Source organism: Hyalella azteca, unplaced genomic scaffold (genome assembly GCF_000764305.2).
Source record: "Hyalella azteca isolate HAZT.00-mixed unplaced genomic scaffold, Hazt_2.0.2 contig5386, whole genome shotgun sequence".
Taxonomy (NCBI): domain Eukaryota; kingdom Metazoa; phylum Arthropoda; class Malacostraca; order Amphipoda; family Hyalellidae; genus Hyalella; species Hyalella azteca.
In genome coordinates, this window is record NW_025935579.1 from 469,465 (window position 1) to 491,611 (window position 22,147).

The 22,147-nt window shown below is 38.8% G+C and overlaps 1 protein-coding gene across 3 annotated transcripts; it reads right to left on the reverse strand.

Annotated features, from left to right (window-relative positions):
• Positions 1-598: 598 nt before the first annotated feature.
• On the reverse strand, positions 599-20,933 carry LOC108668964 (probable chitinase 10). 3 transcript variants are annotated; one of them, XM_018156241.2, is made up of 20 exons: positions 20,806-20,933; positions 15,300-15,357; positions 12,213-12,517; positions 11,389-11,547; positions 10,744-10,981; positions 9,108-9,201; positions 8,857-8,942; positions 8,460-8,583; positions 7,906-8,046; positions 7,146-7,314; positions 6,506-6,744; positions 5,852-6,024; positions 5,194-5,438; positions 4,645-4,791; positions 4,073-4,221; positions 3,177-3,324; positions 2,538-2,723; positions 2,163-2,285; positions 1,577-1,784; positions 599-1,302 (listed from the first exon to the last, which is right to left on the reverse strand). In XM_018156241.2, the coding sequence occupies exons 1-20, from the start codon at positions 20,806-20,808 to the stop codon at positions 1,082-1,084; spliced, it is 3,216 nt and encodes a 1,071-aa protein (XP_018011730.1). In that variant the 5' UTR covers positions 20,809-20,933; the 3' UTR covers positions 599-1,081. The 3 variants fall into 3 exon arrangements, with proteins under 3 accessions (XP_018011730.1, XP_018011731.1, XP_018011729.1); XM_018156242.2 differs by having other exon boundaries at positions 5,194-5,429; positions 12,207-12,517; XM_018156240.2 differs by having other exon boundaries at positions 12,207-12,517.
• Positions 20,934-22,147: the final 1,214 nt, after the last annotated feature.

The following is a 22,147-nucleotide window of genomic DNA, read 5'->3' on the forward strand; positions in this document are numbered from 1 at the left end:
CCCTTATTTTTTACTACACGTAGTAGATTGTAGCACGCTAATGAGAACTTTTCGTAACATTAGGCTAAGGCATGGTTGAACTGTATATCTACTAGTTCAACCATGAGGTTATGGTACGACTCAAAGCTCCGAGTCTATGATCGAAGGCTCAATGAAATTAGTAAAACCGTCCTTGTGAAGGTCTCACGTGATCTAAGTTTCCTTTATAATATGCAAGCTTTATAACAAATGGAAGATTAAATCAGATCGATATTCCGATTCATGCAATTTGACTGGTAGCCATTTCGCATTGGAAGGCAAATATAGCGTAGTGTACATATGTATTAGTGTCGGCTTTTAAAAAATAAGCCAGGTTTGGCCTGTCACAGATTTCTGTAATGCCTTTGTCATGTCGCCTACCTAGATATTTAAACAGGCCCATAAACAGTCAGTTTCAGAGTTGAACTTGAATTTGAGTAGAACCAACGGGCAGTTGTTGAATTCGAGTAACTACTGAACATTCATCATTCTTTAAGGTGGTAGGCACACGTATAATTCGTTGTAATCGACATTTCTGATTGTTTAGCCTCATGGAATTTGAGGATAATCATAAGAAATATTATCTTTATACATTTTTATACAGGAAATTTGAATATAAAATATATAATACACTAATCAGAACTCGAAAAATACTAGAATTACTCTACAGTTAAAAGCAATCAACGCATAACTAACAATTTTATTTAACGTATCCATGAAGTAAATATTATCGTCATGCTTTCATGTGGTACGGTTTTTATTTACAAGATTATACGATTGACACGAAAGAAGGTTGCTGAAAATTCACCAGCGTAAGTTTCCTTGGGTTTCAGGTTATTTCTTACTTGGGCCGTTTTATCGAAATTGTAGTTGATCAACGTGAATGATACTTTAATTTCAATAGAACTTAGCTGTAGACAAAATTAAATGAAAGTTATTCGAGCGCAAAAACGGTTCAACAGAACGAAGCAAGTCTCTTCTGATGGGAACAATATGGTTCGCAAGATTTATGTTTCATTTGAACAAATCACAATAACTATCCTACGTTTCACAATAAAAATATCTATTTTCTCCTCCTGCCTGCGCCAGGAACCCGTGCGTTTTCACAACCAGGAACATTCGCGGGCCAATCGCATACAGTCCCTGCAGGGTTGTATACGAGGTCCACGGGGCACGGCATGTGGTGCTTGCGGTCCCCTTCGCACATGTAGTATTTGGTGCAATCTGCCTTGTCTTCGTGGTAACTAATTATACCGTCTCCTTCGTCGCAGTTCACAACGGTCGCTGGAAAAGATAAGAAGGGGCGATTGTTTAAATCCTGTCTTGGCACAGACAAAGGTAAAGCTTGTAGGTATTTGAAAACTCTCAAAACTTATTCTGCCGATATTAAATACCATGATAAATACTTAGGAACTTTTATAGCAACATTGTCTGAAAAAAAAAATGAGGAAGCAAACTCGTGCTATTACTTCGAAATTCGTTTAAGCCGTTGTGTGAAAATGGATGTTCTATTAACCAAGACGCCACGAATTTTATCTACAGACAATATCACACTCACGGTCTTTCTTAGCTATTGTGCCGTCGACATTACGACGGTGTTCATACGGTCCCTCGTAGGTCAGAGCGACTGAGTAGTTCTGAAGTCCATCTTGAATGGTATTGAGGATGGGATACTTTGTACCTGCTCCACAGTTACCCCTGAAGTCATCCATGTCCATGCTCCACACCATAACACCGCCCAGCTTGTTGCTCTTCACCCAACTCATCTTCAGAGAAATTGTCACGGTAACTTAATACTTATTAAAAATTAAGCATTTCAGTACATTTGCCTAGTAGTAATTGAATAGCATTCATGTGCACTTGACTGATCGCTTACAACGAATAAAAAATCGTCTGTTAGATACCTACCATATATCAATCTATAATTTCTCGATTCGTTTCTAATCATTAAAGAAGGTTAGATTATTCCAGTGAACATCTTCTGGTATGTAAATTCAAAATGAATAATTTTCTGCGGGCGAATACGGACCTGGTGCATTTGCGCCTACAAGTGATGTCGTCTCCATTATTCGACTACTTAAATAGCATTTAAAAATTGAAGCATTAAAAATTACAGTCTTTATATATAATGTATAAAAATATACCTTGATGTCTATAGATCGCTCGTCATCGAAGCCGACCCACTGATCGCCATTATAAGCGAAGGGCACTTGCTGTTCATTGTCCCAGACCAGCGTCGTGTTATCTTCGTACAGGAAGTCGCAAACCTGCCACAAACATTTGGTAAATGAAATTCTACAGAAAATGTACGTATAGGTGCAAACTATAACATAAGTTAAGCATATCAAAGTTACTAAGTTGTTGCAGTAATATTCTCGGCATGCACTATGCGATATCTAGACAGGAAAATTATTTCAATTGAAGCGTAGGGTGGTTTCTGCATCAATTAGCACTATCCCACACTAATTTGCACTGATCCGCATCATTACCCACATCGCTGTTTGGCTGGGTTTACTTGCCTCGTAGTAAGACAAGAATCCTTCTTCAGCGGTGTATCGGCCTTCCTTGCCTCCCTTCACTGCCGCGGCGCCGATGTCGAATTGTTCGGGGTCCGCTAGAGTAAACGAGCGCCCGTACACTGGGATACCCATGAGCAGTTTTTGGGACGGCGCTCCTTGCTTCATCCACTCCCGCAGACTATATTCCTGGTGGAATAATTGTTGACATATGATCATTACCTAAACAAGATGCATCAAATTACCAGCGGAAATGTTAGGCAAGACTCTTCCCGCCTCGCGTTACACCAACATTAACGAGGAGGCAATAGAATAGAAGAATAGAAGTGTCGGCACTGGAGAAATAAGCCCATGGCCTGTTACCGATTCCTGTACTTTTCGTTACCCAATTCATAAGGGATCCGGCATCAGACACGCAGGATTTAGATTCGCATGAAATTATCCGGTTCACCCTCACAGTCCTTAAGAATATAGTACCTCCAGAAAAAAAATAAATAATTCAAATTTTCGAAGATAATCATCAATCATGCAGATACAAAGCCGATTTCAATAAAATTTGCTCAAGGTTTTCACAAGCGACCCTATAAGTTATCCAGCGTGTATGAATATTGCTGCGACTGGCTACTTGTGGTAAATTCTTACGACTGTGAGTTTCTTTTCATAGGAGTTGGCAGTGAGCAGAGGCTGTAGAGGCGAGTTGTGGCCGACTTCTTCGTTCCAATGGCCGTGGAAATCGTACGTCATTACATTGAAGTAATCCAGATATTTACTGAGCTCAGGCACGTCGTATCTGAAATGCACGAGAAATATTTTGGGATAACATGTTCATATGATATCCATATGTTCAACAAAGTAATATAGAATAGTATATACATTCTACATGGTATAGATACGCGCAAATAATTGAATGCTACGAGTATGTATAATGGTTTAGGAATATGCTGCTACCGCACAGAGCCACAGATTATTTTCGAGTCACAGGTTATTCGTGATCTTTTGGTCAAATCAACATAGGTAAAATAATTTTATGGAAGAAAATTATCAGTCTGATCATTGATAAAATCACAAATTTAAATTCAAGTTGATATAGCATTTAAATTGTTTGCATCAGATTCATGCACGGAAGATTTCTGGATACTGACGCTGAGCGATTTTTTTTTTTTTTTTTTTTTGAGAACAGTTAGACTAGGACGGCTAGAGCGCTAAGCACCGGCTGACACTGTCTTAGTAGCGAAATATTTATAGCAGGTAAGTGAGTTGGTCCCGCAATGACCACCAATATTGAAGAAATCCTGTGTCAACTAATCAAGTTTAGCGCGACTAATTCAGCTAGCGAAAGATTCTTAGCTTGCAGATTAGCGACCAAGTCTTACTGAGGACCAACAATATTGATGGTATCGAGCGTTAATCATACGAGTTCAACTGGACTTACCCAGCAGCGAGAGCTTCTTAGCGTGCAGTTTGGTGAGTTGGTCTCGCTGAGGACCAACAATATTGATGGTATCGAGCGTTAATCATACGAGTTTGACGGGACTTACCCAGCAGCGAGAGCTTCGAAGGAGGCAGGGACGGCAGCGGTGAGCAGCAGCCGGGGGTTTGATGTGCTCTCCGCCTCGCCCTCGTACGCCGTGCGCAGCTCCATGATGAACCGCACGAAGTTCGCCTTGTCGTCCGCACCGCTCGGGTACTGGGAGACAATAGTTCAGGGTAATTTCGATATAGTCATTTTCCTTGTACAAAAAATGTAACAAAGAATTTAAATACCACAAATGTCAATTAGAATATAATTATTTTCAATCTAGTTACTTCTATTATTTACTTTGCTTTTGAATATTTGGTTAATTCTCATGAGCACTCTAAAACACAGAATATTGTTTACCCATTACAACTTCATCTATGGTCAGCCATTCCAACCAACCGCTGTACACTCGATAATGAAGAAACCTAGGGTTTGACGACTCAAGACTAATAGATTATTTCAAAAAATGTGTACCGAATTGCGACAATAGCGATTTCCAGAATACGACCATGCACTCTGCAGTGAATTGTTACTAACACGTTATGTTATTTCAGACACTAGGGGACACGATAGTAAAAATTTATTCAGTACCTCCCAATCAACGTCGAGGCCATCGAAGTTATGTTTACGCAGGAAGTCGATGGAGTCGTAAACAAAGCCGTTCATATGGTAAGTGTTGGAGACAAGCTCCCTGAAGGGCTTAGAGCCAAATGTCCAGCCGCCAAGAGCCAGCAAAATCTGCAGGAAGTCCAACAATGTTCATCTCTAGACTCAATATCAACACTCGCGTAAACACGTTAAGAATTGTTTATTACCAGAATTATATTCTTACACACAATAGCCGACTATCATGGTCAATACAGAACGGGATATAATCACGGTCAAGCATCAGCTTGACCGTAGTCTGAGAAGTCCAAAACTCATAAGGTCATAAGATATCTGAGAATTGCATCAGTGACTTTAAAGTATAAAAAGATTAAAAATGAACGCGTTTTTTTGGGACTAAAAACATATGGTTCCGAAATCAAATTTCTTTACTACATTATTATAGGGTCCGTAGTTTAATCATGCAAAAAAAGTTTGAAAAATTATCAAGTAGAATAAATTCGGCAATTTAAAAGTTTATACAAATTCACTTGCCTTGAGCTTTGGATTCTTTTCCTTAAGAGCCGTGATCCTCTGATACATTCCCATTTTCCTGCTATCTCCCAGATCAGCGCGGTCCGCGGCTGCCATCTTGTAATCCTTCATGGTGGCGAAGGCATAAATGATGTGCGTGCATAGGAACGGATCCAGGTTCTCTGGTTCAAACCTTCCGGCCCCCGGCCTCTTCACGGACCACGAGGTGTAGTAGCACACCACTTTTGGGGTGTCTTCTGCAAACACTAGGCTTCTTATATAAAAATGTTTTCAATTATACTGTCTTTTGTTTAGATAGTAGTTGCAAGGGCTTTTTCATGTGCTCTCATCTGACTAGACACTAGAGCGAACGTGCTTGCAGCAGATTTTAAAATCAAACTGGAAGTTTCACAGATATCATAATCAAGTTCTCTAGTTATCATTTCTTTATACCCGATGTGTTTTACGGTTTAAAAATAAGTAGCTTTCACGATTTTAGAAGAATCAATTCGAATGTTAACAATATTTAAACCAACGAAGATGAAAAAATTACCAGAAATATTTGCTCATCGGACGGTGCAAAAATTTGTTTTCAACTCAACAAACTAATTATTTTAGGAAAGAGAAGAAATCATACGCTATACATGAGAAGGAACACAATTTCGTGACGCAAACTCACGGTTGAGACTATCGTCCACAGTATCGATTCTGGGTATGAGCTGAGCTATTTCTTGAGGTGAGATCCGCGACACGGTGGGTTCAGGGAGGGTAGGCACCACAGGCACAACAGTCTTGGCGACTTTAGTCCAGTCGACGTCTGTGCCTTTACGGCTGCGTCCAAGCAGCATTTCCCTAGAAGAAACCAATTTTAAGGCCTATATCACGGCATGAAAACAGTCATGAAAGATCATGGCGTGAAATATCATGTTCGAACCGATTAGACGACGAGCGTTTTCGTACTTTATCTTATTACAGTCGAATGAAAAACGGGAGCCGCACTTACTTCACGTAGTATAAGATCTACCTATTCATCTCATTGACCTACCTACGCCGCTCTCAAATGCTAGTTTTACAATGAAGGCTGTCTGGTAAAACGCCAAAAAAATCCCGGAACAACTGTGGAACTATTAATTAACAATATGAAGAAAAATAATTAACTGAAATAATAAAATTAACCTGAAATTAAAAAACAATAAGAAACCGAATTCAACGTAATCGATTTATTTTGTATAAATCTAGAGAGCTCGAATTCTTTCGACCTAAAATGCGAGGGGCAAGAACATTAAAGCTAATATCAACCAAGTCGACAAAAGTCAAATCCTCCCAAACTTACGCCATGATGCTGATGAGTGGGAATTTAGTTTTGCCACCACAGACTTCTCCAGTGAAGTCATCCATATCCAGAGTCCACACCATTGCTCCACCGTAGCCGTTGTCGATGATGAACTTCATCTTGTTCCTCATTGCCCTCTCGTCGTCAAAACCTACCCATAAGCTGCCTTTAACCATGTACGGAACTTGCATTTCTTCGTCCCAGATGTACACTCCTCCAGACCGCAGATGTTCACACACCTACAATTTCAGGCACAGATTTAAAAAAAAAATACAGCGAGTGATTAAATTTCCCATCAACGGTCAAATCTAAAATCAGCACCAGACAGCTAAATTTTGATATCACAAAATGTACAAGTTACAGATAAATAAGAGGTTAATTAATAATAAATGTATCCAATGATATTAATTATTTTTCCTACAAACTCAAAAAATACATAAACCCTAATGAACTGTACGAAACAAAATACTATCAAAGTAAATTTTTGGCGAACATTGTAGACTAAATTCGTTATTAAATATAAAAAATACATCAAAACAAAATAGAACTACTTGAAAGTAAATATAATTAAAATAAAATTTCAAATAACATTATGAATGAAAATCCAACTACCACGTTATGAATGAATTAATTTTACTACCTCGTAGTAAGACATGAAGCCTTCCTCTCCGGTGTACTTGCCGGCCTCGCCGCCGCCGGTCGAGGGACTGTTGACGATGTAGCGCGCAGGGTTGGCCAGGGTGAAGGAGCGCCCGTACGTAGGCATGCCGATCACAAGCTTCTCTTTAGGGGCTCCTAAGTTCGTCCAGCTGTCGTAAACATTGCTTTTAAATATATAGACCATGTATTCCTATTTAAATATGTACGTGTTAAATATATCGAAACAATCTACTCAATAAACATCACGTTTTATTTATTTTTTTCATTTTGAGCGTGTTTGGACTATAGTAAAATTTACATTTTGGCACTATTCATAATTTCGATAAAAATAGAGTATTTAGATGAACAAAGCAATTAAATTTTTCAGCATCAGTCGTTTTTCAGTGAACGCACATGTATTCAAATAGTATAGTTTTTTCGTTAGGGAACACTATCAATGAAAATTGATTTACATATAGTTCCAAAATTCAGAAAAAAACTTTAGTCAGGTCCATGTTTGCATAATACTTACCTTTTAATTAAGCATCAAGAAATTAAATTTTTCTATAATTTTGTAAGCTGGAAAATAAATTATGCGTATTTATATAATTCATGAGATATAACCAAACCTAAATATTGCATTTGTGAAATTCATATTAAAGTAACAGAAAAAAGACAAAAATTTACTAATTTCGACAAAATACACCACTGACATTTACAAGAGAAAACATTTGGCAATTTCTAGCGGGTTCCCCACTAACATTCTAGCGGCATTGGAGACGGAGAGTTGCTTGCGGTATTCGCTGTCTGAGGAGGGGGCGTACATGGGCGCGTTGTGTCCCACGGTGTTCTCCCACTTCCCGTGGAAATCGTACGCCATAACGTTGAGAAAATCTAAAAATCTGCGAATGAAAAACACCGATTTAATTTCTGAGCACTAGAAAAGTGAACAGTTCTCCTGAAAGTAGAGTTAACAAAAATTGTAGGTCGTGTCTACTGCACAAATGTCAAAAATTTCAAATAACTTTCAACTACAATACAAATTTCCGTGGAAATTTGCAGCAACAATACAATCGTCTTCGATACTTTTATTCTTCGGCGGTGATCATCTGCCAGTTCACTCGAATCCTTCACGCAAATAATCATTTTCGAATTTTGTGGTATTTACCAATCGAAATTTTAAATTGCGTGATCCAAGATCACATATCAATTCTCTTTCGTCGAATCTTATATCGATTCCAGAAAAATGTGCACTAATTGAAAATACATCTGTTGGCCTTAGTTCGCCTTAATTGTAATGAGAAAATTTGCTCACTTCGCAACTTTCGGGACGTCGTAGCCGCCCCTGATGTTGTCGGGGCCAACGGGCACGGCAGCCGTGAGCAGCAGACGCGTCTGGCCCGTGGCCTCCGCCTCTCCGATGAAAGCCTCCATCAGTTCTACGTGACAGAACAACTTTAAGTTGAATACGTAACATCATAAAAGAAAAAGGAACCTGGTCAATAAATTTTGAGATCGACTAACTGTAGAGAACAAAAAAAATTAACTTAAACGCAGGGCATGAGTGATCCTCTTAATATTACGAGAAAGGATTTCTACTGAAACAATTGTAAAGATATTCTCGTGAAATTCACTCTCAACTGATTTAAAACATTACTCAGTCACACAGGATAACATCTTATCCACGTGTATAGAAAGAAGCTCGGACTGACCTTCAAGAAGATGGACGAAATTGGCCTTGTCAGTGGACCCTTTAGGATATTCCCAATCCAGGTCTAGTCCGTCAAATTTATGTTTTCTGTTGCAATAAAAAATTGTTAGAATCGAAATAATACATTAGAAAACAAGTGTGATGATACACCCATTAATGTATTTGACTATTAATAACATATTTACTATACATTGAGAAATTTCTTGATCTCGTCGCATTTCATTAAATATATTTACAAAAATATTCGCAAACCTCAGGAAGGGAATGGTGCTCTGTATGAAAGTCTGCCGATTGTAACGATTCGACGACATATCCTTAAACTTCTTCGTGCCGAAAGACCAGCCACCTTTAAAAAAATGTGCAAATATATGAACATGTGTACAGTTAATACGTGAAAATTTCTTCAAGAACAAATTTTGAATCATTATATTCATTCACACACATTATCGCACAGAAGCGTCTTCTCGTTTAAAGAAATCATTGAATCACAGAACAAGCCATCGACTAAGCTGTGAACATGGCGCGCGTGCGATCTTACTGAGTTTCCATGCCCAGGAAAGTGCGATAGAAATGCACACTCAATAAGATTGCGGCAGGAGAAAAGATTTCTGGCAATGTCGCTTGCAGAGAGAAACCGGACGGTTTCTCGCATTGAGGTCAATATCACACGGTCGTGTTCTCTCTGTCCTACTCAACTACGCCGTATGGCGGAGTTTCCTTAGCGCCAATGACAATGAAGGCGCTACCAGTCAATTACCATGGAAAATCGAACGGTTCATGAACCGAAACGTAGTGAAATTTTTCGCGGAGCTACGCAATATATAATCTATAAAGCAATTTACTGCGAGCTTGTCTCGCCTACAGATTCTAGCAGTTCAACATCGAGCAAGTAGTAAAAATTTTGCGTTATTTAGTTGGGCCTTTGAATTCGAGTATCAATACTCGGAATTTCATGCAAATCATATTAGTATCATGAAAAAAGTCGACTGTCTCTACCATAGGTAAGTATTTTTTATTGTATTTTTCCGCAGGCAGTTTATACAGTTCATAAATTCCATTGTATGAACGTTCCTATTTACATTTGAACACTAGCAGCTAACCTCATTTCAAACAGTAACTCAAATCTGTATCGCGTGCAAGAGTTTGTGTGGCGCAAACTAAGGAAACTGCAAGTGGTCAACGAAGGTAAGAAGTGCGATGACCTGACGACAGCGAGGCAGGGGTCTGGTAAACGACCTCCAAACAGCGCTCGGAGCTTCCGACGGCCGGGCGGAGCTGCTAGTACTTGCGCAAGCGCATCATCGCAGCCCTGGCTGACCCAACCATTCATTTCCACGGCTTGTTTGAGAAATTATGTGTCACACCTAACAGGTTCCGTTCACTTCTACGAGGTTGAACATTTCAGCGTTCATTTGGCGAGTTGTTCATAACGAAATTGCTACTGAAATTATCTCTTATTACTCATTCTCGTTCCATATTCATTGTTGGTCAAGGTTATAGCTAAAATAATTCAATAGGTAATTAATTCAAGTAAGAACAAATACGTCTGTCCATTGATATTAGAATAATTGGCTTCCTTCTCTACTGGCCACATTCATTCTTCCAGCGTGTTTTTTCAAGCAGTCAACTTTGTCTACAAAACATTAATATATGAATGGAAGATTTTACTTCACAAAATATTCATTGCATTTCTATAATAATTTTCTCCCCTTTATATATAGTCTCTAATTTGTTTGAAACTTATTTTCCCCATCTGTATCAGGAGTCAAAAAAATTATATGAATGTTATTAATTGGCAGTTAACTATAAAATAATTAAAATAATTCAAGATTCCAGCCAAACAATACTTCATATCCAATAATTAATCATTTATCTGCTATAAACCCACCAACAGCAAGCAGAACTTTCAGATTCTTGTTGATGTTCTTGAGCGAAGTAATCTGCTCATATTGGCCTATTTTGCCGTCTAAGGACAGATCATTAGCATCGCTTGAAGCGATCTTTCCTTTCTTCATCCAGCCGAACGAGAAGATGATGTGGGTACACAGGTGTGGGTCGATGTGCTCGGGGGTAAACTTGCCAATTTTGGTCCTGTATTGGGCCCAGTTGGTGTGATAGCAGACAACCTAGAGGAGAAATCGAAAGTGAGTTTGTCGCAGACTGGAGGTAGTTGGGTATATTGAACAGAATGTGACGCCGACGGAGGATATATTACCACCATAAATGGTTAATACGTTTCGTTATATGGTCGCACAGAGAGATACTACTAATCTATAATACTGACACTGGTAATTTGTAATGAAGAATATATTAAACATAATAATACTCATTACTATACATAATGTACAAAACCTTATACTTTATCAACTCTAATCCATAGCAGGTATCAATGATTAAAAACAAAAAATTTCAACAAATATGAGTGCTAGAATACGCGAAAACATCAAATGAAAGCATTTATTTCAAAGTCATGCCGTGCACATTACTCAGACAATATTAGTACTACAGAGTGTAATGAAAGAGCTTCTCTCACCTTGTAGTCGGTGGGCTTCTGCTCCGGCCCAACATCGTTATCAATTTCGTTGCCTGTACTTCGGGACAAGGAAATTCTGCTTGTGGCTGCAGGGGTAATTCTGCGACGCTGAGGAACAGTAGAACTTGCAGGCTTTGCGTCGCCTCTTCTTCGCTGTACCTGAGTAAAATGATAGCATTCAAGGAATTATCGGGTAACATTTAATATAATTTCAATCTCTACCATCCAAGTTGAAAATTGACCAACCATCCATATACCATACTGATGGGAGTCTCCAAATAATAAAATAAAACTTATTTTATCTACAACACTAACAATAATTACAATGCTAGTATCGAATCTGGTCTCTAGAATCGAGAGTATGGCGTATTATATGAATGAATTTTTTCATTTAAATAGAGCCCCACTTGACTCGATGCTTTGGCCTTGCCTCATTAATGAACAGACTTCGGTTGTTGTAGGAGCAACTAACCAAGATTTTCCGAGTAATAGCGAGTATACGAGGCTCCATTATTCTCATGACCTCTTCATAAATCTGACAAATCTTGCTACGCGCAGTGCTCTTAATATCTACGCCAAAGATTTAGCAGCTAGTCAGTTTCTGAGTTTGTGAGAACCACAAACACGAAATCGCTTTTGGCAAGTCGCCGCCAGGCTCAGCCTCCACCCATACATACCGATTGGCCATTAATTTTCATAGAGATACTCATGTTACTAATACACCCTATGCACCAAAATATAAACTATAAACAACCATCAAATGCTCAAAATTCTTTGTCCCGATTGCTGATAAATAATTTTATAATCTCAGCCCATACCCTCACTTTGGTCCCGGATCTAACAGAAGCTGCAGTTCCTTCAGAAGCTGCACTTCCTTCAGTAGTTGCAGCTCCTTCAGTAGCTTGGCCTCTTCTTCGGGTAAGTCGCTGTCGTGCCGCCACAGGACGAGCAGGAGTTTCGTCAACAGCATCTACAGCAGCTGCTTCATCATCCCTGGCACCCATCGTCGCAGCTGCCGGCTGGAGTCGTAGTCTTGGTTGTGCCAAGTTAAACGCATTTGGTCTAGTCTTCAATTTGAACCGAGATCGTCGTAGTGATCTATTTGTTGTAGTTTCTTCTTGTGGATTACCTGGATCGCGAATAGGAAAAATTTTATAGAAGCGCCAGCCATCAGTGCAACTTTTAATCTTTAATATACAGTAATCAAACAGAATAAAATTTGATCGTACAGATCAAGCCTATTCAGATGTCACTTTACTATTCGATTGAAATTCACGAGTCAATGCTGAATCAATCTGTTAATTTGTACAACCCAGTTGAGGCTTATCCTTTTTATTGCGCAAATGCTGAACCGAATCTTCTGCGCCACCAAATTAGAGAAAAGTTGAAATTTTTCCTCTTAGTTGATTTTGAAGAAGACAATCATGAACAAAAAACATCATTAATGAACAGATTGATGTAAGACTAAAGTTGAAACAAACTTCAAAAAATTAATCCACAGAGTTAATACGCAAACAATTTAACGGTCTCGATGCTCCAGTTTTTCAGAATCCTATCAACATAATAAAGAATTTAACAGACATTTTAGCTACTGCTTTTTCACAACAAATTTTCGAACAATTCCCTGCTTAAAGGATAAATTGAAAAAATATAAGTCCCCATCAGTGGTGGAGTTGTAAGGCCTTCAACATCCACGGTCATATCTCCATTTACTGGAAATAAGTTGTTCGAACACGCAAGACACGCAATTGTTTTATGCTCGCCGCTGGGATAAGAAACGTCCACTGGCCTCTTATCCAGTCAATTAAGTTGCAGAATCCCGGTTAAGAGGTTTGTCATGTATGTAAATACGCCACGGGCGGCATCAACCTTAAAGACAAACGCTGGATGCTCGAAAAAAACATTTATCTTAAAAGATTCCGCCGAATGCGGTCGCGAGAAGAATCTTATTCCGTGTGTTGCCCACCAGACGGTCTACGAAGTCGTACAATCACGGTCATGCGGTCAAGCAAGTGTTCAAGTGAGGGGTCATGTGCGCCACCAATATCAATGACCAACAATGAACGCGAGATTCAAAGATATAGGCTTGGCAGCTTGCCAAGGTGTGTAAATGCAAGCGTCAGTCAGAGTCAAGGGCAATAGAGCAAGAAGTTTACTCGCTTCATCACAGTCAAACGCGAACCATGCTACTCAGTACCTATAGGACTCCAGTTCTAATGAATATAATCATACTGATCATTAATTTGACTTTGGTAATTAATATATTCATAATGCTTTAAAGTTGAAGGGTTCTGCTGCAAAGCTAAGGGTAAACTTTAAGTTTAAAATTTTAGTAAGATGCCGTTATTTGTTGAAGCGCCGGCGTTGCAAATAAACAGAACATTATATTGCAGTGAAATCTTTTAATTATGCCAACATTTTCCCCAAAGTTTACTTGTGAGACTTTACTTATTGGAGGTGACGTTTCGATCAACGAGCGTAAATTAATTTATTGACGTCACATTTCTTAACAGCAAAGTGCAGTCAGTGCTCCTTAATCTTCCATGCATGAAGGAAAGAATACTTGCCGGAACGATCAAGCGTCGTTGCGGGGATTTTATATGCATTGCTTTCTCTGAATGAAGCGGTAAAAGCAGTTTACAGTTTTAAAATTACTTGCCGCCTTCCAGTAGCTTCCGTGCGTCCTTATTTTTTAATTAGCACTTTGTAATCGCACATCCGGAATGAAAAACCTGAATTAGTAAAAATTCTTTCGTAGAATGAAGCACGTTATTAAAAAAATTCATCTAAACAAAATTCTCAATTCAAAACGTACTAATTATATTCTTTCCAAATTTCGAACATAAAGAATCTGAATCGTTTAACACGCTAGTTATTTTTCATGTCCATGCAGCACATTGAACTGGCGCTAACCCAGCAGCATAAAATGGCCGCATATATTCACCATTTCCTATTAAACCAGTTATATTTGCCGATTTTTCTTCGTTAATTGAACCCCAATTCACTGCAACTAACCATTCCAAGTAGACCTATAAGGCCATTTCAATTTGATCAACTGATTATAGTCATACTACGATAACGAAAGTACAGTCAATTTCTAGTAGACGCGGCGTGTTTGACAACTTCCATTCAAACACGACAAACCTGCGCTGGCATGCAACCACAGAAGAGGGGCTGCGTTCGGCCGCAGTTGCTGAACGTTGGTGCGGCGGCAGCAGCAACCTCGTTACTTTCACTTCATTCTTATAACAACACTTCGGTCTGACGGACTGCTTTAACTGACCACCCCTTGCTGGACTGTCAGCTCTAATAATGAACCCGCCAACCCGTGGACTATATTCTTTACGGTGTTATTAGCCGTTTGCGATTTAGCATACAATTATAATGTAAAATACGAAACCAATAACAATTGAATCTACACTCGACTCTACACAATCTTGGACGTGGCTTCACGGCAAACTTTTTCGTTTCAATGAAGGAGACTCCTATTGTAAACGCTGCTCAAGTAGTAAAAACCCTGTTCGTGAGAACCAACAGCAAGATTTTGTAGACAACTAAAACCACAGGAGAAATGTCTGGTCTTACGAAGAGTTTTTTATAACAAGATTCACTCTGATTACACATGCGCTTGAGATTGAAAACTCAATAGCAGGCTATAAAAAGAAAAATACAATGAAAATAACCGTAACTAATTTTTTTTGTACCTTCAAAGGGTTTAATTTGGATCTACTATGTCACAAGCAATAACAACAAATTTAAATAATGAAAATGTCCGAGAAAATTTTTCATTCCTCAGACAACTCAAAGATATTAGATATTATCTATTATCATTATTAGATCTAGAACTCTGATACATTAGATCTAATGTATACTTCTTTACGAACGTCGAGTTTAATGTAAGGAACACTTACCAACTGCTTGGGAGAGCAACGCAAGGAACAGAGCTGCTAGAGGCAGCACCAGTAATCTCTGAAACAAAAGAAATCGGATAAACATTTATTTCTAATTTACACTCAAATTTCCTTTTCTTATTTTTCCAAGGAGACAACACAGCACCAAGTCTGTTACAATGTTACATGTAAATCCCTGTTTAAAAGCAATCCAAGTTACATGAATAATCCGAATTTCAGGACATTTTACGACGGTAACAGAATTTAGCAACAGAAGTAGGACGGTAACGGAATTTAGGAACAGAAGTAGGACGGTAACAGAATTGAGCAGAAATTTCGCCCTGCATCAGAGCAGCTGAATTTAATAAAGCAAGTAAATGTCTTAATACAAAGACGTGATCGAGTCCTGGTCAATAAATACATCGCTAACTATTAAATAAAAAAATTCACTAATATTAATACACGTTCACTAAAATTAATACACGAAATAAAATCATAAATAATAGCATGCAAACGCTAATTAAATGCAATAATTTTCACATTAAAAAGCACGTTCAAAACGGAGTCTAGTAGGGGAAAGTGGGACAAGAGTGACACGTCACTTATTTTATGTATTTACAGAGACTATATCCTCGTTTTGCCACATCAATCAATGCACTAGGTAACTTGTGTCATTACTACCTTTAACACTCTTTTAAATATTTTAGTCAATGTATGAAAAAATTTACGGATCCAATTAAAGATCTCCATTCCACACTGAACCCCACCTTCCTTACAATCATTCAACCAGATTAAAAAAATTAATTTTTATTTGGTTCGAGGCTTGCGTACGCAGTCTCCTGCTTGCTTGAAGCAGTCACGATATTCGATCCTCGTTAGCGCCGCGCAGTTGCAGAGTCCCTTCAGGCGACTTTCACTTCTAAGCAACAGACCGGAAATCTTGCAGCAAGCTTTGCAATTAAATCAGCTAGCCATTTCAAAGACCACACTGGGCGGAGTAGAAATGAATAGTTTTATTTGAATATTCCATTCCTTCGCTTCTTTCCGTTCTGCGTGGTCTCTGCACTCTGATGTACTCGATGAATGCCCTAGTATATAGGAGGAACTTTCCATGATGTAGCATTCTGAATAAAATTCTGAATACAAACATTTACAAGGGCATTGTATTGACCTCTGCTTGGACTGACGTGACTGAACAACACAAGTCCAGCTTTCTCCGCGCATAGCTGCTCTCGTTCTCCAACGTTATCAAGAACTGTACATGTTCGTGCACTCAAGTTCCTTTCTTAAGTTAATGTTCGAGCATCTGCCAGTGCTAAGACTGGAGAAACTTGTCGTCTGTGCACAGCCCGGAGCAAGAGAAACCGCCGTACCTACAAACGAGCCCGAGAAAGAGAAGGATGCTAACAGAATAAGCCTCGTCTCATGTTCATCCTGACTAAACTAAATCGTTTAGTAACATGGCGGCACTATATCGTTATCCAGGCATTCTTGATATCGTTCCCCATATCCCATCATTCCTTATAAGAGCAATAAAACAGCAAGAAGTAGCGAGCTAATGTGAAAATCTGAACTGATTTTCCGGCTGTATCAGGGGTACAAATACTTGTTTAGCTGATTTTGGAGCATAGAAGAAATACCAAACCATTTAAGAGATGCTAATCGGGTCTCATTGACTGGGAACGACGATACTTAACAAGAGAAATCTTAACTGTAACTTAAATCCTGTTAGTGTGGTCAGCAGTCGTCACGCGCACGGAAGAGCCAGCAATGGCATTCGTGTCTACATTGCACCCTTCATGGCTGAGGATAAATTCGTAAAAAAAAATCCACACAAAAACTTGGCTCACCAGGAAGGAGCCCCAGGATTGTGCCTCGGGGTAGCCGTGTCTGTGCCTCCATGCCCTCCTTTTAGACTGGTTTGAACAACTGCGCTCACTTTTACTAAAATGAAAAGCACAGATATTGCGACGAAAAATTATTCCAGTAAGAATATTTCTGCATTAGCAACATTTTATTTCACGCGTGTCTGGACAATGTAAACGCATGGCAGAAAGAGCACATTGTGAATGTCCAGCGAAATGAGATGAAATTCCTAAAAATCTATCATCTTCGCTACCACACCAGAATCCAAGTTAAAGTGAGAGTCTCTGCCTTGAATTAATTAAATGACAAACCCTACACTGTATTAGGCCGAATATAAGCTACCCCGTTACACTGCGATAAAAGATTTCGCAAAGTTTCATTATGAACCAGCGTGGAATTTCATTTAGTTCTGCTTGACCGACCATGCCAGCGTGACCATGCAATTTTCCCAATTATTATAACAAATGAATACATAAATACATCAGAGTGCAAGAATTTAGCTTCAGTGAAATTATAAAATCAATTTTTTCGTTCTCATCGTATTGCCTATTTAAGTACATCCACATAAATTATGAAGAATTTAATGTAAATCAGACATATTGTCTGATACTTATTGAATAGAGAGTATAGCAACGATGTTAAACGATTTTTCATCTGCCGTTAACAAGCTACGAAGTTCCGTGATTACATTCAAGGTTTGAACAGCCGAACGAGACGCGCGACCTTCGCTCAACAATGTACGGATGTTCGTCAGTTTCCTATAAGCTGCAGGTGAGGCAGAGGGCCTGTATGTTACCTTATTACGTACCTTATGTTTCTCATTTACTATTTTCATTCTTAGTCTTTTACAGATCACACAAAAAATCTGTGAATTTGTTTATAGGAGAGCTCACATAATCCAATATTCAAATAAGAAACAGGCTGGCCAATGGAACAAGAGTGATACTAAGGAATAAGTTCGTTTTCTAATCTGTCATCTATATACTTGGCAGAAGAATATATTGTTAAAAAATTTTTCATTTACACGAGCATAAACTGTTATATTCTGTATCAACAAATTTAAGGCGAATTGCTTAGAGCCTCGTAGACATTTAATTCACAGTGACTATGTTCAGTTTGTTTAGGACTCCATCTTTAACTACTCGTACTTCAACAATCAATTTTAAATTTAGTTCGGTACTTCTTTCATAGCTGCAACATCTCAACAACCTAAACAAAAATTATTCTTCGTTAATCTGTGTAGCTTTGGATAGTCATGAAGTTTACTCTCTAGCAATAAATGATCAGCATGGGATAAACTCTAGTTATACCTCTTAGTAAGAATAATATCAGATTGAGTTCTAGACAACTCAAGTAATTCAAGAAGCGAACATCATTTCACGAATGTGATTTATTTATTATTCGCAATTCAGTAACCGCAACCATTGCGCCGAATACTCTACAGTCAATATCGCTACGAGTCTTTGACGCTTTTCTTTATACCTTGAAATTAGGGATAGGCACTGCGCCCGCGGCCACTCAAGCACGGACTAAGCGCCATAGCAAAATTTTTACAGCAAGCTGAGGCTCAAACCCGCAACTCCTGCTCCCGATTCCGCAACTCTATGCGATTGACCGCTCTTCTAATAAGACTACTAATTAGCTATTTGTTTGTATCTTCGCACTTCGCACCGTTATTGTTCTGCACTAATAAAGAGATAGCTTGATTATGTAAGAGGAGGAATCGAGCAATCTAGCAATGAGGGGAATTTTTATCTCTATCCGAACATTTTTCTAGTTTCTCAAAAATTTTCACACCAACTCGAGTGATTTTATCTCTCACATTTCAACACGAAGTCTTTACATTACAAATTTTCCAACAACTAGAAGCAGAATCCATACGAAACGTACACATTTATTAAAGGATGATAAAATCATACCACGTCGTTAGAAACACATTTGTGCGTACAATAGATTACTGAAGTTTATTTTTGCCTGGATATAAAAGCAAGAAGCTTGAAGCCACCGGTGAGATGACAACCAATCGAGGCGTGTACAAGATCATCAGACCAGTTGTCCTTTAGCCACAGCTCGCCTCCAACTTGATAACCTTCCTTAAAATAAGCCCGAGAGGATTTACCTGCTGGTTAATTGCCTCGCGAGACCATTTGCAACCGGGAACAAAAATCGTACAGATATTTGATACGAGACGTTTGCTTACGCTAATATATTTTATGGTACTATTCTACGAATGATAGCAAGGATCAAATCTACGCAAAATTAATCCTACCAATACTTGCATCACAAGCGAGCCGTTCAAATTAGCAATCGTAAGCCATGTAAATTTATTTGTTCGTTTCTCAGTTGTGTTAGAAGCTGTCAAGTTTAGTTTCAAGGATGTACCGTGAATGATAGTATAAAAAACATGTTGACATTGAACTACGCTTGCCAGCAAAAGTTACGTTTGCAGACAAATATCCTGCACGAAACTACGGGAATGAATAGTGTATTTCAGGGTTCGAGTACATGAATTCTTCGAAAGAACCTTTCGCATAAACACGCAACGATGAATATGTTGCTTAAGGATTAGGAATTTACGCGGTGACAAGGCATGCACCTTGAAAGGTGTTAGAAACTGTACAAGGCTACATTGTTGTTCAATATTTACTGCCCACCTCAAGTGCAGTTGAAATTGGAATTATTTTCAAGCGTTAACATTCGCGCGATGAATTTAGTCTAAATCGTTTTTACTATCTGCTATTGCACGAGCTGCACGCATTACAAAGAGGATGTCTCGGACAAACTTGACTTCATGAACGGTTTCAATATTCATGTGACCCAGTGCAAAAGATAAACTAGTCGCGCGAGCAAAGGCGCATGTAGCAGAATAACATGTAAGTAACCGTCCTCTGCAGTGACTACAGTTCAGATAGTAAAGCAATTCCTAGCAAAGTTATGTTCAACTTCACTTGACCATACATTACGCCCACACCTCCATAAGCCTTGAATGGTAATATAGACACGGCGCATGATGTGGCAGTAATAAGACGATCAATTATTTACGTCATACATATGGTAAACCTTGAGTACCTGTCACCACGGCCTCATGCTTCCTTCGTCGACTAAATCATAAGATGCATGCACCTTTACTACTGCGATGAATGTCCTATATCCGAAACTGACTAAATACCTGCTGTAGTAACATGTCAATCATCAAAGCTGCCTCAATGCAACAGGATTCCTCAGAAAACGTTCAATGATCGATCAGAAAAGGCTACCAATGCGCTCATGAAATGCAATTTGTGCATTCGCACGTCAACATTAGCATGAAAATCGCTTTGCGAGGAAATGCCTAGTCACACGCACAGACCGCACATAGTGTAGCGGAGTCCACTTTCTCACCACAAAACGCCTTGCTCGGCAAGCCATTTTGTCACGACCTTCTACGTGTCGCGCGACATCATTTCATATTCAGTCGATATAAAAATTTTATAGTTATTGTGTGCGTGTCTCATACGCGACATAGCACTCATAACAAACTTACAAACGATAAGTAACTTGCAATGGTCTCGAACCCTTTATCGTAGAGATGGTTTTAGACACTGAAAAAATCTCGACCTAACCTAACTTAAGCTGAAACGAAGATTACTGAGAAATGTTAATAGTTAAAATTTCTACTCACCATGACTGTGGGTGCTTAAAGACGACCTATCTAAAGAAACACTTTTTAAAGTCTTTCCACTGCTACCGTGCAAACTAAAGCTAACTTCTTCCGAAATATAGTGAAAGTGCCTGCGAAAAAATGTCAAAATTTTAAAACATCACCAAATAAAACTTATAAAATATAGGTAGCCAAAGCTGGCATCACATCAGAGACACCAGTTACTGAGGGGACAATACACAGCTCAGAAATATCACGCACGTCACTGCTATTAAAACACAGTCACGAGACCACGTGCACCAGAGACGTGCTACGGCCGCTTGCTCAACGCACTCTGCGCAGCTTTCGACATCGCCAGCGCAAGCCAGACACCGAGCACGTTGCCGCTGCGCGCGCAGCGTACGAGGGTAACACCGCTCGGTGTTCTCTAGAATTATGTGTGTGTAACTTACAGCATTCAAGTTCTGTAATTATCGGAATTTTTTATTAGAAGTTTACATGCATGCAACTAATTTTTTAAAAGCGTTATATAAAAAAATTATCAGGAGTAATTAACTATAGCTTTGACGGCACTTTTGGTGCGGATTTCTGCAATCGTAACCGCACCTAGGAGATGCGAAAATTATTTTTGCAGAAAGTGTTGAAAGTTTTAGAAATAGTACAGTGCGTCTACACACGAAACTTATTAAAGCAAGTCACTTTATCTATATATCTTTCTTTATAAGGCTTCATCTTTATCTCTCGTGATGAAAATCCTTCATTTTTTCGTATAATATACGAAATTCGAAAAGTAAAAATTCCTCATATATACTACTTCTATTCAAATTTTCAGATATATTCATCCATTGCTATAGGATAACTACTTACGTTGTGCGTTGAAGTTTCCAGCATGAAACAGCTTCGTACAAATTGTGGCGGGTAATTTCTATTATTAGTGAACAATGTTTCCCCTTCAGTTCCCTACTAACTATTGCGAAATGGATATAACAGGCATCTATGAGTGAATTAATATCCTTGAATATAAAATATAAACACAACGCAACCAACTCTTAAAAATCATGTTCTCATGACCAATTATTCCTAAAAATCAATTAGCATTGCGGCCTTTTAACTCTTTTCACTATTGCACATTATTACTGTAAATATTTTATACTGTGATGACTTCGCTATACTTTCCATACGTAACACTCTCGAGTACCTCTGAATTTGTCAATATTAATCAGGAAGTAAGAAGACATTTCATTAATATTGACCTTGCATTTCAAGCATTGATGTCCGTTAAGTTGTGTAACCATTTTACGTCGCTAGTTTTTACGACATTTCCAAGTGCCCTCCATACCCCAGTCCTGGCGCTCCAGTTTCT